This window comes from Antennarius striatus, chromosome 14 (assembly GCF_040054535.1).
Source record: "Antennarius striatus isolate MH-2024 chromosome 14, ASM4005453v1, whole genome shotgun sequence".
Classification (NCBI taxonomy): Eukaryota; Metazoa; Chordata; class Actinopteri; order Lophiiformes; family Antennariidae; genus Antennarius; species Antennarius striatus.
Window position 1 is genome coordinate 14,096,592 of NC_090789.1, and position 16,648 is coordinate 14,113,239.

The 16,648-nt window shown below is 38.6% G+C and overlaps 1 protein-coding gene across 2 annotated transcripts; it reads left to right on the plus strand.

Moving 5' to 3' along the window:
- Positions 1 to 396: 396 nt before the first annotated feature.
- On the plus strand, positions 397 to 11,213 carry prdm1b (PR domain containing 1b, with ZNF domain). 2 transcript variants are annotated; one of them, XM_068333517.1, is made up of 7 exons: positions 397 to 572; positions 991 to 1,313; positions 4,718 to 4,837; positions 6,158 to 6,398; positions 7,835 to 8,760; positions 8,851 to 8,979; positions 9,341 to 11,213. In XM_068333517.1, the coding sequence occupies exons 2-7, from the start codon at positions 1,143 to 1,145 to the stop codon at positions 9,914 to 9,916; spliced, it is 2,163 nt and encodes a 720-aa protein (XP_068189618.1). In that variant the 5' UTR covers positions 397 to 572; positions 991 to 1,142; the 3' UTR covers positions 9,917 to 11,213. The 2 variants fall into 2 exon arrangements, with proteins under 2 accessions (XP_068189618.1, XP_068189619.1); XM_068333518.1 differs by lacking the exons at positions 397 to 572; positions 991 to 1,313; positions 4,718 to 4,837 and adding an exon at positions 5,784 to 5,912.
- Positions 11,214 to 16,648: the final 5,435 nt, after the last annotated feature.

The window sequence follows — 16,648 nt, forward strand, 5'->3', positions numbered from 1 at the left end:
GTGAGGCTGGGGTCTTAAGGGTCTTAGCTGGAGATGGTCTACAGTGAGATGTAGGTCAAGGAGATACATCGGAAGCAGATTGCTCATTAAGTGCCAACCCAAGCAAAAGTCTATGAGTGTGTTTTTCAGTGGCAACAGGCCAGCCATCTGTTCATCCTTTATTCATTCATTAACATGTCTTCTTTGTGTGTGTATGGAAGTGTGTGTATGTATACACGAGCAAGCGTTCATCACAATAGCCACTTGCAGACCAAGTGTATACGTCACTGATGTTGTTTTCCAAAACCAACAGTTGTGTGTCAGATGGCTCAATCACATTACCGCGGTGGCTTGTGATTGGTCAGGGCCTTGGGCTAAAAAAGCGTGGCACAATCCAGGCTCATGAGTTTCTGTTGACAGCAACAGAGTTGACAGAGCAAAATCGAACACTTGGGGAATCTAGCAGAAAGGAATCCCTAAAGAAATACTGGAAAAAGTGGAGCAACTCTGAAGAGCTGAAAACACTTAAAGAGCAATCAAAAGATGACATAGCCAAAGAAATGAAGATCCTACAGCTGAATGAACTTGTGAAAGTAAGTCCTGTTTTTTGTTTTTTTAATGACGGATAAATGATAAAAGAAAAGTTTAAAAAAAACTCAAGCTGACCAAGTGACCTAGACTGTTATCCTTAAGCATAGTCAAATAAATATCTTTCTCACGAGTCAAACTGACTGTTGAAAGTAGGAGTGTCACACGACATTTTAAATAAAAGAAAAATAAATTTTTGTGTATAAAAAAAGTATAGGAATATCTGGGATTTTTGGAAATTACATACATAAAATCCACGTTTAATATTTTTTGAAATACATTCTTTGCTGTCAGCCTACACAGGTAATGAAAGATGGTTTCTTCTGATATATTTTATTTGTACCCCAACCCACACAGTCAACATGATACCAACGTATAAATGTGGCACTCAAACTTCTTCCTCCTTCTTCTTTTCTTTTTCAGATCTGTAGCTTTAATCAGTGAATATAAGACAAGGGTACTCTCCAACCAAACCAAAGTACTTCTATACCAAAGCAACCCAAACCAAACAAAACCAAACATCTCAAAATATTGAATCGCTTGCTCGTCAATTTTATTTTATTTTTGTTGTCAACATGAAGCTGGAAAACACGCAAGAAGATATGAGTGGGTGGAAGGAGATGGACTTTGCCCTCAATTGCACTTACATTGTTCCAGACCAGGTATCTGACCCCAGCTTCAGCTTGCCCAAAGCCATGATGTCCATCCCACGTAACCTCACCTTTGAATACAGTTCAGACAATGAGGTAAGAAAAGGTCCATTCCCGCAATTTGTTTACCCAAATTGACTCAGTGCAGAAACTCTTTTAATATGATATATAAAAAAAAAATCCAAATCAAGTCAGCATGTATTGGCAGCCAACCAACCCGCATATGTGTTTGAATAGTCAGTGAGATAAAAGCTTTAGTGTTACACTTCAAAATATTAATTTTGTGTTACATAACATGTTGGGCCATCCACATTAGAAACAAAAGATCTGCTGACTAAGGATTTCTTCACACACGCAGGAGATTGTCCAGCATGTGTCTGTGTGTTTGAGTGAACGCGTACATGAGGCCACAGCAACTTGAGGTCAAGGGCCATCCTCATGTTTCAGTCATTGTGCGGCTTCCTAGTACTTCTGTCTTATTTGTACAAAAATCCAGGAGTCTAGGAGAACAGAAATGCACTATAAAAACATGGATGAAGAAGTCAGGAAACTTAACATTCACCAGCTAATCATATTGCATCTTCTTTTTTCCACTATTCATTTCCTGTCCCACACAGGTGAGTCAGGAAGAGTGATATCTCCAGGCTATTTCCATGAAATCAGCTGACTGGCTTGCAACACAGTCAGATCAGATATAAACCTGGGCATGTTACCAACTGCAAGACAACGTAATTACATCTCAGAGCAAGGGTTGTGCTGCAGGCAAAAACAGAACACCCATCTTAAAAGAAAGAGCGATAAAGTTATAAGACTCCTGTTGCAGTTTATTTGTATGCACAAGATTCCGATGCGTGCAATAAACTTTGCTTCCTTTTTGTGTTCTGACCTAGGTAACACTTCCTCTTGTGTAGCAATAAGCCTCTCAACCCTTCCTCAGCACTGCAACACTTACCATTGCAAGATGAGAAACAAAAATTAAAGTTGTTAAAATGTTTTTTGAAGGCTTCTAAATTCAAATCAATTCAAACACTTCTTACTTGATACACTAACACTGCACCCAAACCTGGCTTTGCAATCTCTCGCAAATGTGTGTGAATATGTGATCAACAACTAAACACAGTTCAGATGACAAATGAGACATCAATACAAGCACACACTCGCAAACTTGGCAGTACAGTAATGTTCTTTGCCTAAACTGGCCTTCATACAATGACTGGTTTCCCTTCCGACATGCTCGGTCATACGAATCTTACTCCTTGGCTCATGTGAGCTGGAAAATTTCTTTTGTGCAATGATCACAAGGTGGTCCTTAAGGTGTCACCTTTCATGAAGGACAGAGATCTATCAGAAATGTTTGAATGGAAGAGATTTTTCCGATTGGTGAGCACTTGATACTCTTGTTTTTTTTTCTGACAATAAGCCAAACATAGGTCCTGACTTAAACACAACATCAAAGTCAAAAAGTCAAAGTCAGCTTTATTGTCAGGTGTACCATATATGCACGACATAAAGCATAGATGAAATTGTAGTCCTCTCTGACCCACGGTAAACAGGCAGTACAACACAGGCAGGACAACACAGGCAGAACAACAGGAAGTACAACACAGGTAGTACAACACAGGCAATACAACACAGTCAGGACAACACAGGCAGTACAACACAGGCAGTACAACACAGGTAGGACAACAGGAAGTACAACACAGGCAGTACAACACAGGCAGGACAACACAGACAGTACAACATAGGCAGTACAACACAGGCAGTACAACACAGGCAGTACAACACAGGCAGGACAACACAGACAGTAGAACATAGGCAGTACAACACAGGCAGTACAACACAGGCAGTACAACACAGGCAGGACAACACAGAAAGTACATTAGACAGTACAGCAAAAAGTATGAAACAACATCAACACATTGGCCATACTTGTGGAGCACAAGGAGGATTGTCTGCCTACCTTCCTTTAACTCCTAATATTTTTACACATTTAATTTTCCTCTCATTTAAATTCCAAAGTATGCCAGGAAATGTGAAGATGGATTGGAAGGGGGTGAGGGTGGGAGGTAGCAGATGGGGGCTACCAACGGGTGCCAGTGAGCTGAGAGAGGGAAGCAATGGAGTGGATAGATAGGGAGGAAGACGCCGGGAAGAGGAGGGTGACTGGGGGGGGGGGGATTTAGGTTAAAACCAGATGATTAACTTTCGTTGGGGCTAGGCAGCCGGCCAGGCATCAGGCTGCGACCTGGCGAGCACACAAGCTATTTCGAGAGGGTCAAGAAAAGACAGGACATTGGGGGAGGGTAGGAGAAAAGGAGGGCGTTCAGGAGTGTGATAGCGTGGGTCTTCTTAAGAACGACCACACTCCTCCTGCCAACCTTACTGCACTGAGTGGATAAGCATCATTCGTTAGTCACGCAACGGCAGCGAAACACAATGTTTCTGTCACACTGGTTTATTGCACCAGGAATCACCTCACTTGCCTCGATGGCTGCTTGACAAACACTGACTCACGCTGGTCCCATTGACCTTTTGGTTCTCCAATCAATTGCTTAAATATTGTTTTACAAGTGTTGACTCCACAATTCACTGTGAGATAAATAACGACAACGTGCTCGTGTGTATGGTTTTCTTTAAAAGGTTTCACTTTTACAAGGGATGTAGTGAATATCCTTTTGGGGTCAGTATAAGTTGTAATTGCAAATGACAGAAATTACAACTTAGAGAGGCTGTGTGACTTTATAGACGGGGGTGGTGGATAGAGATATTAATTGTATTAATGTGTTTTTCGTGGATGGCTGTGTTCTTTTCATGATTACAAAAAATCCGAAATATGGTTGCAAAACAAAGAGAACACGGACATATTGTGTATGTCCTCAGTTTAGATGTATTTTTCTTGTGCAACAAACTGAAAGACCATCTCAGAAGATATGACTCATTAACATGCAGAACAGGGCAAATTTGTTGTTGCATCATATATTATTATGTTATCATTCTGTGATTGTTTCTACCTATAGAAATATAATGTAGACAAGCTTTAAAGTATTCTTGGAACTTCTATAATGGATAAACCTTTTAAATGCTCTCATACAACCCGTGTGTTTTTTTAGAATACCATAAGTAATTTATGATTTTAAAACACTAAATGAAATGAAGGCTCCTGGTGAATCATTCATGAAATTCACAAGACAAGCAACAGGTAACACTGCTTCCTTTCTGTCCGGTGTGTGTGAGGATAGTAGGTCAGAGATCAGTGGAGTAGGTCAGAGAAAGTAATTCTCTTCATTCTTTAAACTCATTAGTGTCCAAAGTGTGCCACCTCATAGGTTTCACGTGGTTCTAGATCTGTCTGGGTCAGTGGGACAAAGCCCACGACCAGAAAATTTCTTTTATTTTGCTCAGCGAAAGCTATGTTGAGTTGCTGTGTCATAATCTACATAAGAAGTGGAATGGCTTGGATGTTAAAAGGCCACTGATGATTTATTTCTTCCATATTCCAGGTGACTGGTGTGTTTAGCAAAGAGTATATCCCTCAGGGGACACGTTTTGGACCCCTGCAAGGAGACATCTACACCAAAGACAATGTCCCCAAACAGGCCAACAGGAAATACTTTTGGAGGGTAAGAAAAACACACAACGTATGATTGCATTTGTACCTGTTTGTAATGTAGTCATACTGTATATTCTCAAGAATGTGAAAGTCTAACCTAAATGTAAGTAAATGAGACAGTGAAGCTTGAGGAGCAACTAAGGACATATTTTCTTTTTCTGCAATCATTCATGAAAAAACGATTGGATGCTGAGATGCAGACGTTTCACAACAATCCCAGGTCAATACATCAGAAAAGAAATATTCACACGGACTCTGGAGTGCGGGGTTTTGGTCAAAATTTTAGAGGAAGTTATAAAACGTTTCTGGTACAATGAATCAAAGCTCCAACAGTGGGAACCTTACTGGCACACAGATTCTATGTGACATTTGTCACATAAACGAAGGAAGGGGCTATTGTATACATACGCCCAAAATAATTCCTGTCATTCCACCACTTTTTTTTATCTTCAATTTCTTTTCTCTGTCTCATCCTGTCATAGATTTTGTCATGTAGGAATTTTTTTTCTTTCTGCTGAGTCATTTTCTTGAGGACTTTTTTTTTTTTGCCATCCCACATATTTTCCTTCCGACCTTATTTCCTGTAAACGTGTGAAAGAGAAGTTCCTGCCTGGCCAACAGTGAAAGTTTGATGTTCTCCTGTAATCATTATCTTGATTACAAGAGTGGTAGTGTGGTCAAAGGCGTGTGTGTCACTTTGTGCTTTTGGTTGTCTTTCAGTACCTTCAGGCGCTTACATTTCCTGTTCTTATGTTGGTTTTCAGAAACTAAAGGATTTCTTCTTTTTGTTGAAAATGTTCTGCAGTTACATATCTACCATTAACTGAAGTAACAGAACAGAAAAAATCAAAATACTGAGAAGTGAGAGGGAGAAAGAAAAAAAAATGAGAAGGAAAGGAAAAGAGACCACACCTTCATGGCTCATGCTCAAATATGGTGACGACAGTCGTAAACACACACATACACGAGTTCAACACTGAAGACAACACAGAGCTCAGCTGCAGGGGAGCAGGTCACAGGAGCGCAGGTCACACTGTCATACTGATTACCAGAGGATAAAGGATATTTTACTGTACATGGCAGAGGTGATGAGTTAGTTTTTCCTTTATTTATTAGTTAATGTGGCTTTTAATCTGCTTTGTGTATTTGTTAAATTGCACCTAAAAATGTGAGCATCCAGTACTGACGCTGCATTATTTAAAATACTTGTCCTGTTTACTCCATGAACTGTCAATTATTGTAATATACAACAAAAATATATTGACTGTGTTGGAAACAAATTGGTGGCTTAATATTCTGTGTTCATCTTTTATATACCTCTTTTTTTCAGATTTATAGAGATGGGGAGCTTCAGAACTTTGTTGATGGTTATGACATCCACAGAAGCAACTGGATGCGTTACGTCAACCCGGCCCGCTCTCTGGCTGAACAAAATCTGGTGGCGTGCCAGAACAGCGAGGACATCTACTTCTACACCATCCGACCAGTTGAGCCCGATCAGGAGCTGCTGGTGTGGTACAGCCAGGAGTTTGCCCAGAGACTCTGCAGCCAGCAGGTTTCCATCAAGCACAGTGAGTTCCAAACTCTTGTTCCAGTTTAACAAAAAAATATCCAAAAATGTGCATGATTTGTATGAAAGGTTTGATAATTATTTTAAATACAGCACAGGCTGTTGGAATTAAAGTTTCTTGACTATATACAACCAAAGCAACCATCATATTTGCTGAACTTGAGCTCCCTTTCTAATGAAATTTTCATATTTTTAATTCAAAATCTGTTGGAATTACAAATTATATAGATTTCAAGAATATATTCCAAAAGGTATTTTTCAAGACAGGATAGATACAATCAGTAAAACACTTTTTACTTTTACTTCAGAATGGAAAGTTATTCTTCCCTTCCAGTGAGAAAACACAATGTTATCTCTGATAAACAGAGCCGTCTTGGTGTGAGGGTGTTTCTTCTTCCATTCAGATTATATCAGGACACAGAAAACATCAAAATTTCACTACCTTGTGGGAGGTAGGATTTTTAAAAGGACTTGAGAAACATAAGTGCAATAATGGCCAGTCAAAGTATCTTTATGACTCATTTGTTTTCATCTATTAGTAGAATAGCAAGTCATACCCTCATTATCCTGTGTTGCCACAAAGTCTGGTGACTCAACTAGAGACACCAGATGCATCGGCATTCACCTTGGTGACTAACGTTAGGCGGTATCTTTACATTGTTTTATCAAGAGCTTTAAAAGGTTTCACCTTTACCCCCCCCCCCCCCCAAAAAAAAGTTCAGGTTTGCTCAATGTTAGTCTTTCAAGCTTGACTTTCTGGTATTCCTGAAGGTGATTTAGATTGACAACTCAATTAGAAGTCATGATAAACTAACACACATTGCAACATGTTTTGATTTGTGTGTGTGTGTGTGTGTGTGTGTGTGCGTGTGTGTGTGTGTGTGTGTGTGTGTGTGTGTGTCTTCTATAAATATATTTTTTTATTAAAATAAAATTTACAGTTGAATTAAGTCCAATTCATCTTTTTCAAATATCCTAGAATATGAAGAAATATTGGTACCAGCCTTAAAATGACTTTAATTGCAATACGTAGAAAATAATTTCTTTAAAGCAGAGGGAAAAAAAGAAGAAGTGTTTCACATGTTCTTGCGGCCAGTATGGTAAAAAGAATACCTAGAAGACATTGCACAAATGAAACTCAGAAGGTTGACGTAAAGCTGCTCATCTGTGATATAACTCCGAAAACTTCTGCTCGCTTGACCTCCAACCTATTCTCCCATGACAAATTTACTGCTATGATTGACGATCATAAACCTGTCAAGTCAGAACTAAAACTATGCTCATTTACTTAAGAGAGAGTATACTGGAGAGACACACATCAGACACATCATTTATGGATGAGTTAGATATTGTAATGAAATAATGATCTTAAAATCTTCTCAATTTGATGCTGTTTTTTGCTTAATTCTCAGTGCATTCTGAATGTCTTTCTCACAGAATACAGTTCTGATGAAGATCGTGAGTTGGATTACACCAAACAGCAACTACCTCAGCAGATTTGGTTTAAAGATAGAACAAAGGAGATGGTAAAAGAAGAAAGAGATGAACAAGAAGAGAAGATAGATGTGGAGATGTTAGAGAGAGACACTCCGCCTGACACTCCTGACGAGCAAATTGTGGATTTCAGTAAAAAGGTTGACAAACAGATGAAGAGTGACAGAGATCAAAAAGACGGGGGGATCATTCTTTCCCCTCAACCCGAGCAAAGAGAGCCCAGCATTGGCTTACATCACCAATATTTACCAGATCACCACTCTGCCCTCCCATCTTCTCACAGAAATCTCCCTCTTCACCTCCATGGTCTCTACGGTCACAGGGAGGGCCTTATTTCATCATATCCCTTGTATCCCCAGTCTCGACCACTCCAGCCCACTTACCCGTTCCTTTCACATTACAGCGCTCACTATCCTCGCATCCTCGTACCTTCATACTCCCCTCCGTTTCCTGGGATTTTGCCTTCTAGGGGATCCTTCCGATATAGCAGCTACCTGGGCACAGATGGTCTCCCATATCCACCTATTGGTCAGCCTAATCTACTTCCGGTGTCCCTTCCATACCCTGCATCTCCACAGGGGGGTCTGAAAGAATTAACACCAAATGTGTCACCACCGCGAGGCACCCCAGCAACCCCAGACCTCTCCCCACTACCAAAGCCCATCAGTCAACATCAGTCTCCGGAACAGTCTCCCTCTGGTTGCGAAGAAGCCATGAATCTGAGCCTAGCTACAAACAAAAGCAACACAGCACCACGCAATGGCCCTGGCCACAAATCTCTCCCCTACCCACTGAAGAAGCAGAATGGAAAAATCAAATATGAATGTAATATCTGCTCCAAGACTTTCGGACAGCTGTCCAACCTCAAGGTAAGGGCAACAGTCCCTCACCCATGGAATTCTGCTCCTGATCACTTCACATTTGATTTCAGTCTTCATTATATCTTATGCTCGGTTTAGGTCCATCTCCGAGTGCACAGTGGTGAGAGACCCTTCCAGTGTAACCTTTGTAAAAAGAGTTTCACCCAGCTAGCCCACCTCCAGAAGCATCACCTAGTCCACACAGGGGAAAAGCCACATGAATGTCAGGTATGTTGAGAAAAAAAAGCAACCCTCTGTCTATTTCATAACAGCATCTACCATGACATTGCTAGTGTGTCAAACATGCTGCAGACACACTACGCCCACATTCCTTTCTGATGTCAAACGTCTAATTTACTTTACGCTTTTGTGTGCTAGTGTGACTCTCTGGGTGTGAATCTCGAGAGTGAGAATAGAACTTGTCCCTCCCCAGAGAACTGGAATAGCATGGTCACACTGACGTCGCACTATGAAAAACATCAAAACAACGTCATACTCTAGAATAAACCTGGCCACAGTCATTATTATTTTATGAAGATGTTAATCAGTCTTTTTGGCGACTGCTAATCTTTGCTTTCATACATTCCAGGTGTGTCACAAACGCTTCAGTAGCACTAGCAACTTGAAAACACACCTGCGGCTCCACTCTGGAGAGAAACCTTACCAGTGCAAGCTGTGCAACACCAAGTTCACCCAGTATATCCACCTGAAACTGCACCGCCGTCTCCACAGCAGCCGTGATCGCCCCTACCACTGCCAGCTGTGCTCACAGGCCTTCTTCCATCACTTTTCCCTCCGTATACATCAGCACAACTGCTGCCTGGCTAAAATGAAGTCTCCTATTAACATACAAATAAAAGAAATGGTGGAACAGTTTGATGCCAGCCAGGAGGCCGACACACTCGCGGAGACGGCAACAGCACTTCAGGTGGAGGAAGCTGTAGAGCACTGGCTGGCTCGTACTTTGGAGGGTGAGGGGAAAGAGGACCAGAAGGAGGCCACCATACTACTGAAAGCCCTGACGTCAGCTATTAACACACCATCAAAGCCTATGGTCCAATCAGCAATGTCAGCTTCACACCACAGCCTTCCAACAGCCTATCAGGAGAGGGCCAGTGTTGTTCATCTCCACAAATACCCAACAATAAAGGCAGAAGAACAGTGAGGAATAGGAAGAGAGGGAAATGTAAAGAACAAGAATTAAACTCCCTATTGACCATGAAGGTTATAAAAGGGAATAAATAACTTCCATACTCCAATGAGCACAGCACCAAAAGAAGAGCATCCCAAAGACTGACGGTATTCAGTGATTGTACATCCTCCAATTTGTCTGTGTAAGAAATGAAAGTGTGAAGGAAGTTGTTAAACTGTGAATTATTTAAAAGTCTTTTCACTCAGGTCGACAAGTGTTTGCTATGTTTGTGATTTAACTTATTACTTTTTTTAAATATAAATTTGAATCATCTCTATTTATCTAGCTGTATTATGGTTTTGTTGTTTTCTGCTAGTGTTAGTTTTTAAAAAACGTATTGACATTTCCATGGAGATTTGACGTTATCAGTGAAAGAGTCCTTATTTGTTATGATGCGTATTCTTTTGCTTTGTGTGAGAGTGTTTGAGCTGTGTGATGAATGTATATGATTGGAGAACAACTGGGTACAGCGATATCACAGAACACCTTCCTGCTTCAGACTCTTTGGAAACACTTATTTATTCAAAATTAAATAAAAGGAGGAATCTGGTATCTTGAACCTGTTTTAATGAGCAATTGCCAAAATTATATGCAAAGAACATCAGAGTGTAGCACTATTGTTGGATCACTAGTCCACTAACAAACATTATTGAGGAAAGAAAAAAGTTCAGACAAAGCATTTGTTAATTTCTTCTACAACTTCTCACTGATGATTGAGATATTAAAGAATCAGAAGTAGAATTTGCAAACATACCAAAAAAACCAATAAAACCTTCATAATATCAGAGATTAAATGTAATCGAGGAACCACAAGGAAGTTTGTGCACAAGATATGATGAAGACATGTGTAGCTTTTTACTTGAATCTGAAGACACTTCAAAACACAACCATTAACGTAAAAATGATGCTTCAGCCAAATCTTATTTCACATTGCACCTCATACTTAACATTTGACAACAAAAACAAGCAGGGTTTCACTTGTTAATATTTTTTTGTCACATAGCACTGGAATAAAAATGCAACTAGATCTGACTGCTTTTTGTGTTACCAAACAGCAGACATTGTTTTTCTTCTGATCCAGTAATGTACTGCTTTAATCACTTCCTGTTTTTTCTTTTTTTTGTTTTTGCTTTTATACAAATTGATTGTCTATGTAGTTTATTTTTTTAACACGTTATTGGATGACAAGAATGTTTGTGAGAGACTATTTTGATCATACTTTTATATTTACATGATGTAGCATATTAAAGTTATTGTTTCTATATTCAGACTTTCCTCTCTTTTCACGCTGGGTTTGTTCCATTATCCTATAATAAATGATGGATTGCATTATTTGTGCAGAGCACGGTTTAATCAAATCAGTTGATGCAAGCAGTTTCATACAGGTTGTTCTTCTACTAAACTACTGTCCTCTAAATTAAATTACCAAATACACCTTTTTGAGATCTGGTAACTCCAGTAGTCAAAAATCAATTTTGTCACAAAAATGACCATGAAAGGATAAGAGAAAATTTATGATTTAGGATTAATCAGGTAATTTTACGTTGGGAAATTAGGAAATTGTCATGGTCTAAACACACACTTACACCAAATACTGCAGGGAAAAAAAGACTGATAAATAAATATCTCTATCAAAGTATTATTGCCCCATATATGCTATTCTTCTCTAAAACCAAAACAAAATAAAACTGAATCATAGCTGTTTTTTTAAATAATTTTGGATAATGTTTAAAATCACTGCCTTTTTCTGAAACCAAAGAACAATTTCTTCCAAATGCCTTTTCATCAGACTTTATGGAAATTCATAATGATTTTTTTTGACAATCTGTAAAAAAAGTAAATTCAAAGTGACAAAGTAAAAAAAATAACCTCCTGGATGAAGATTCTAATGACTCATTTCAGTTTACAGTATGCTGACTAATAATGCAGTCTAATTTAAGTGTAAAACTTGGTTTGATCCTGAATAAAGTAGAGCAATCATGAGACGTCTTTACAGAAAGGCTTTCGTTTTCTTTTCATGTTTTTATTTCTTCTGTTTCAAATGTAATCTTTGAATAGAATAGTCAAAAAGACAAAAATGTTTTCCTTGGATAATGTAGATACTATAACGGTTCATACAATTTTGAGAACTGTTGCTGATCATTCGTTTACTGGTAATAAAGTCCTTGGAAGTCCCAGGCTACTCCTTTGTTTAGTGCACTTGCAAATCATTTCCTTGAAAATGCAGGAAATGAAACTGGAGAGTGAAACTCAAAAAAAGCACTGCTTATGTATGATGTCTTCATTACAAAATCTCTGTGTGTAACAATACTTTTAACAGTAAATTGAAAATCTAATGATTTTTTTTCTTATTTCTCATGACAACATAGTGACTCGTTAAATGATTAACTGATACAACAACAAAAATACAGAAAAAAGTTATTCCTATGTCATCAGTCATTGTCGCAAGACACACTTTCAACCAACAAAATCTATATTTGACTGCATCAGAAATCTGCAAGTTTTTTGAATTTTGTATAAAATGCTTCTCAGGGCACATGAATACTGGTATCTGGTTTTAAATTTGGGATTTACCACATCACATCACAAGGGTGATCTACAGGGTCAAAAATCATGTAAAAACAAAACTATTGTCATATGACTGACAAAGTCTTATGGCCAAACAGATGGTCATCAAAGACAGGCACTCTTACAGAGCTGGTCAGGGGACCTGCTCTGAGGAGCTAATACAACTATGAAGTTGGGGCCCTGGAGCACACTTGGCTTCCTGGGGTACTGAGTCTCTGGCATACTGCTCACTAAATTTCCCCTGGATTTAGGACTGCACAGTGTCTGAGTGGATTCCTATAAAGATGGACATCAGGTGCTGAATGGCTGGTCCTCCATGACACTGTGCAGCAACAAAGCATCACCTCGAGCCTTGCCTCCTTCTGGTGGCTAGACATCCTTCTGGTTAGACAGGGAGACAGACAAAGAGTTGATTCTTCATTGTAATGTAACAAAAGCATATAAGTATGTACACTAAATCATACAGTGTACATATTTTTTTTAAAAAGAAACATCGATTCATTTTATCCAGTCACGCAAAAGTATAGCATGAGTTCTTCATCTGAGTCTACTTTATCCAATGGCTTTGGTTTTGAAGGAAAACCAAGGAAGGAAATGCGGAGTGAACTGGCAATAGAGGAAGGAAACACTTCTGCTGTGTTTCCTTGTGCATATCTCAGTACTCAGCCTGGTCATTTTTAGCATAGTAAAGTGTTGACACAACTAAGTGTGACAAATATGCAGTAAAGTAGTATGACAGGCTAAGAATAGCCAAATGTTGATCGTGGAACAATGGACACTGAGTAGTTGCCATCTTTTCTATATTTGGGAAAGGGGAGGGACTTATACGAATTCTTAAGCTTGTTTAACTAGAAGCCCAGAACAATAAAATGTATGATAAGCACCAATGTACGTAGATAGTGTAGAACAATGTTGGATGAAACATAGAGTGCATTCAACTGTTTATTCAGAGTTGAGTGAAAAAGCCCGTAACTATTTTTAACAGTAATTTCCCAATGCCACAGTACCACACTTTGAAATTTAAATACTATGCAAGTATACTCACGCGTCACATGTTATATATGAGAGGTAACAAGAGAAAGAAAACAGGTGACACAGGGACACAGACACAATAGAAGACAGGTTCAAACTAGACAATCACACAACAGGCAGGTAAGTGGCAAACAAGGTGGAACAGACATGAAACATGACAGAAAGTAAATACAGTACAGGTGAAAGTAAACCTATAAACTAAAAAAAGAAATAAACAAATAAATATGAGACACCTACAACAGGAAGAACAGGAATGTAAAGCCCGGAGCCAGTAAAGGACTGTCCCAGCTAACAGTACCAGACAGCAGGCAACAAGTTCATTGTATTGGTTACCTTGGACAATCCTCCTTGGTTGTAAATCACGTGTTCTTGTTCTCCGATCTTACTTTCTATTCATTTCTGTTTATATTTCCTATTATACCAGGAGCAGATACTTTAGAATGCAGTTAACCTTTCGCTGCTTACATGTCATTATCTTGCTGTGTGCTTTGTGATGGTTTAAGTTCTGAGTTTTTATTAAATATTAATGTTAAACTGTTGAGAATTTAGGCCCGTTGGACCTACCATTAACCTCAAGAAAAACCCTGGAACACATGACCATCATTGCATGCAAGCACAACTGCCCATGTCTTACATACAAGGAAGTTTAGTCAGGAGACATAATAAAGATACTAATAAAAATTTCCATGGTGGACAGTAAAACATATCAGATTTGGATGTAGTTTCTCTAGAAACTAGATGTGAGATCTGTTAGTTGCCTGCTTGTCTGTGTAAAGTGTACCTTTGGGATCATTACTAAATGGCTTACTGGAATCACTGCCTCATAGTAAGATGGTATGTTCACATGAAGTCATCTATTTGTTGTGAGTATTCTTGAGAACTGAGGGTAAGCCTCAGTGACACATTAAACACTCACAACCTCAATGACTGAGGTAATTGATATAATAAATATATATACGAGGGTGAACAGACCTTTACCTGAAACTGTTTTGTTTCCAGTACTAACTTAAACCTGAGGTGACCCTTACATGCAGAAAGATTCAAATAGGGGTCCTAAACAGGAAAACTTTATTCATCTTCCATTAATTTATTGTGGAGGATTAATTGTTGTATTAATTTATTGTTGTGGCTTTGTAATATTGTTGCGCCTCTACCCGGTAAAAACTAAAAACAGAAGTTACATCATAGAGTGTATTATCATACATTACTCCTTCATATTTTCCTGACATGTAAGATGATGCGCTATAGAGTACATGCTGTATATGTCGTCTCAATCATCTGTTTCTGCTCATGCATCATATAATTTTGTCAACTACAAAACCAGCAAATTAAATCCCCTTACTTTTATCAGGGATAAATGTCTTCATCTACTACCAGTCAAATTTAACTTTGACCTCCGCAAAGGAGGCAGTATTTTCAAGTGTTTTCACTGAACGTCAATAGGAAGCTGGGTTTTAAATTTTAAAGTGAATCTGGATGAAGGTATTTGTGACTAGTTTTTCATTCCAAAATGAGGGAGATTTTCCCCGCCACTGTCGCTTATGCTTGCTCTGGAGGGCATTGTTGGCTTTCTATCTGTAAAGCGCCTTGAAATGTCTTCAGATATGATTAAGCGCTATATAAATAAAAGTTGATATTCAAGAAAACAAATAAAGCTGGCGGGTTTTGTGTATTTGAGTGTGACTAAGTTGGGGCAGCTCAAAATAAACAAATGCGATTTTTTTTCACAGGAGGTTGAATTTGCCAGTTACTGTATGGTAACAAATACTGTGGGAAAATTCCAACTCCCACCAACATGAAGTTGAGATAAGAATTCATATGGGTTTTAACTACATGATGTACACAGACACATAATGTTAAAAACCTTGCATATCATAATAATGTGTATAAAAGACAAATATTTGTTTACCTAGGTTACTGTGTTATGTAAAGCAAATTTATGATATAACAAAAAAGAGAAAGTGGCAAATTAATTAAAAATGCAGCTTTTGTTAAACAAAACAAAAAAAGATATACAGGTACACTGCCCCATTGCCCTCTGACTGTGTTTGATCTTCAAGAGATTTAATGCTGCTATCATTTGCAGGCATCAATGTGGGGCGTATACATGGGTGAGTGTCAACACGAGGTTGTGATGCCACAGTTTAATGGGTCTAAAGGTTTAACACATAAAGATTAAAATGGGGTTGTCACCCTATTCAGTGACTTCACTTTCTGAAGACGCTCCTAAAAAATATTAATCAGTTCTGACTGCTTGAGATTGAAATATTTCCAAACTAATCATACTGCTGATAAATGAGGCCTTTCATCCCTGATTTTATTAGAAATATATCATTTAAATTTTATAGGCAGTAATTCCTTGACTAAAACAAATTGATGCTAGCTCCTTATAATTAAAATTAAGTGGGCGACTAATGCCCTTCTGAACAATGTTTACTTTAACTATAAAACCTTGACAACATTTATAAAGAATACAAGGCTGATATTATTAATCGATGCATCTGAGCTGATCTGGGGATTGTTTAAACACTGTAGTGAGAAGTTTCTTGAACCAAGGGTAATAAGTGTAGAGTGTAATCTACTGATCACTCAGTACATCAGCTCCACACTCTGTGACGACATCAAACAGCAGCTCACACTGGAACTGGTGGGATTGGAAAAATAAGTAGGTAACGCCATCATGAGGTAGAAGAAGATATATGCATCCATAATAATTTGATGACTGTCTGTCTGTCTGTCTGTCTGTCTGTCTGTGTCTATCTATCTATCTATCTATCTATCTATCTATCTATCTATCTATCTATCTATCTATCTATCTATCTATCTATCTATCTATCTATCTATCTATCTATCTATCTATCTATCTATCTATCTATCTATCTATCTATCTATCTATCTATCTATCTATCTATCTATCTATCTATCTAATCTATCTGTGGGTGTTTCTCTCGTGGGCGTGTCTTCACACCTGCGCTGCCATCTGCACAGAAAATGACGGCCAGCAGGAGCAGCTGTCATGTGTCAACAACTGCAGTTGCCTGCAGTGCCTTTCCACTCCTCCATTCTGCTAAACATCATCGATTCCTCTGCTTTCCTGAAGGCGCG

Coding starts and splice junctions, on each gene's coding strand:
- prdm1b (XM_068333517.1), top strand. CDS start 1,143: ATGAAGCTGGAAAACACGCAAGAAGATATGAGTGGGTGGAAGGAGATG. Junction 4,838..6,157: donor ACAGGAAATACTTTTGGAGG/GTAAGAAAAACA, acceptor TCTTTTTTTCAG/ATTTATAGAGATGGGGAGCT. Junction 8,980..9,340: donor AAAAGCCACATGAATGTCAG/GTATGTTGAGAA, acceptor CATACATTCCAG/GTGTGTCACAAACGCTTCAG.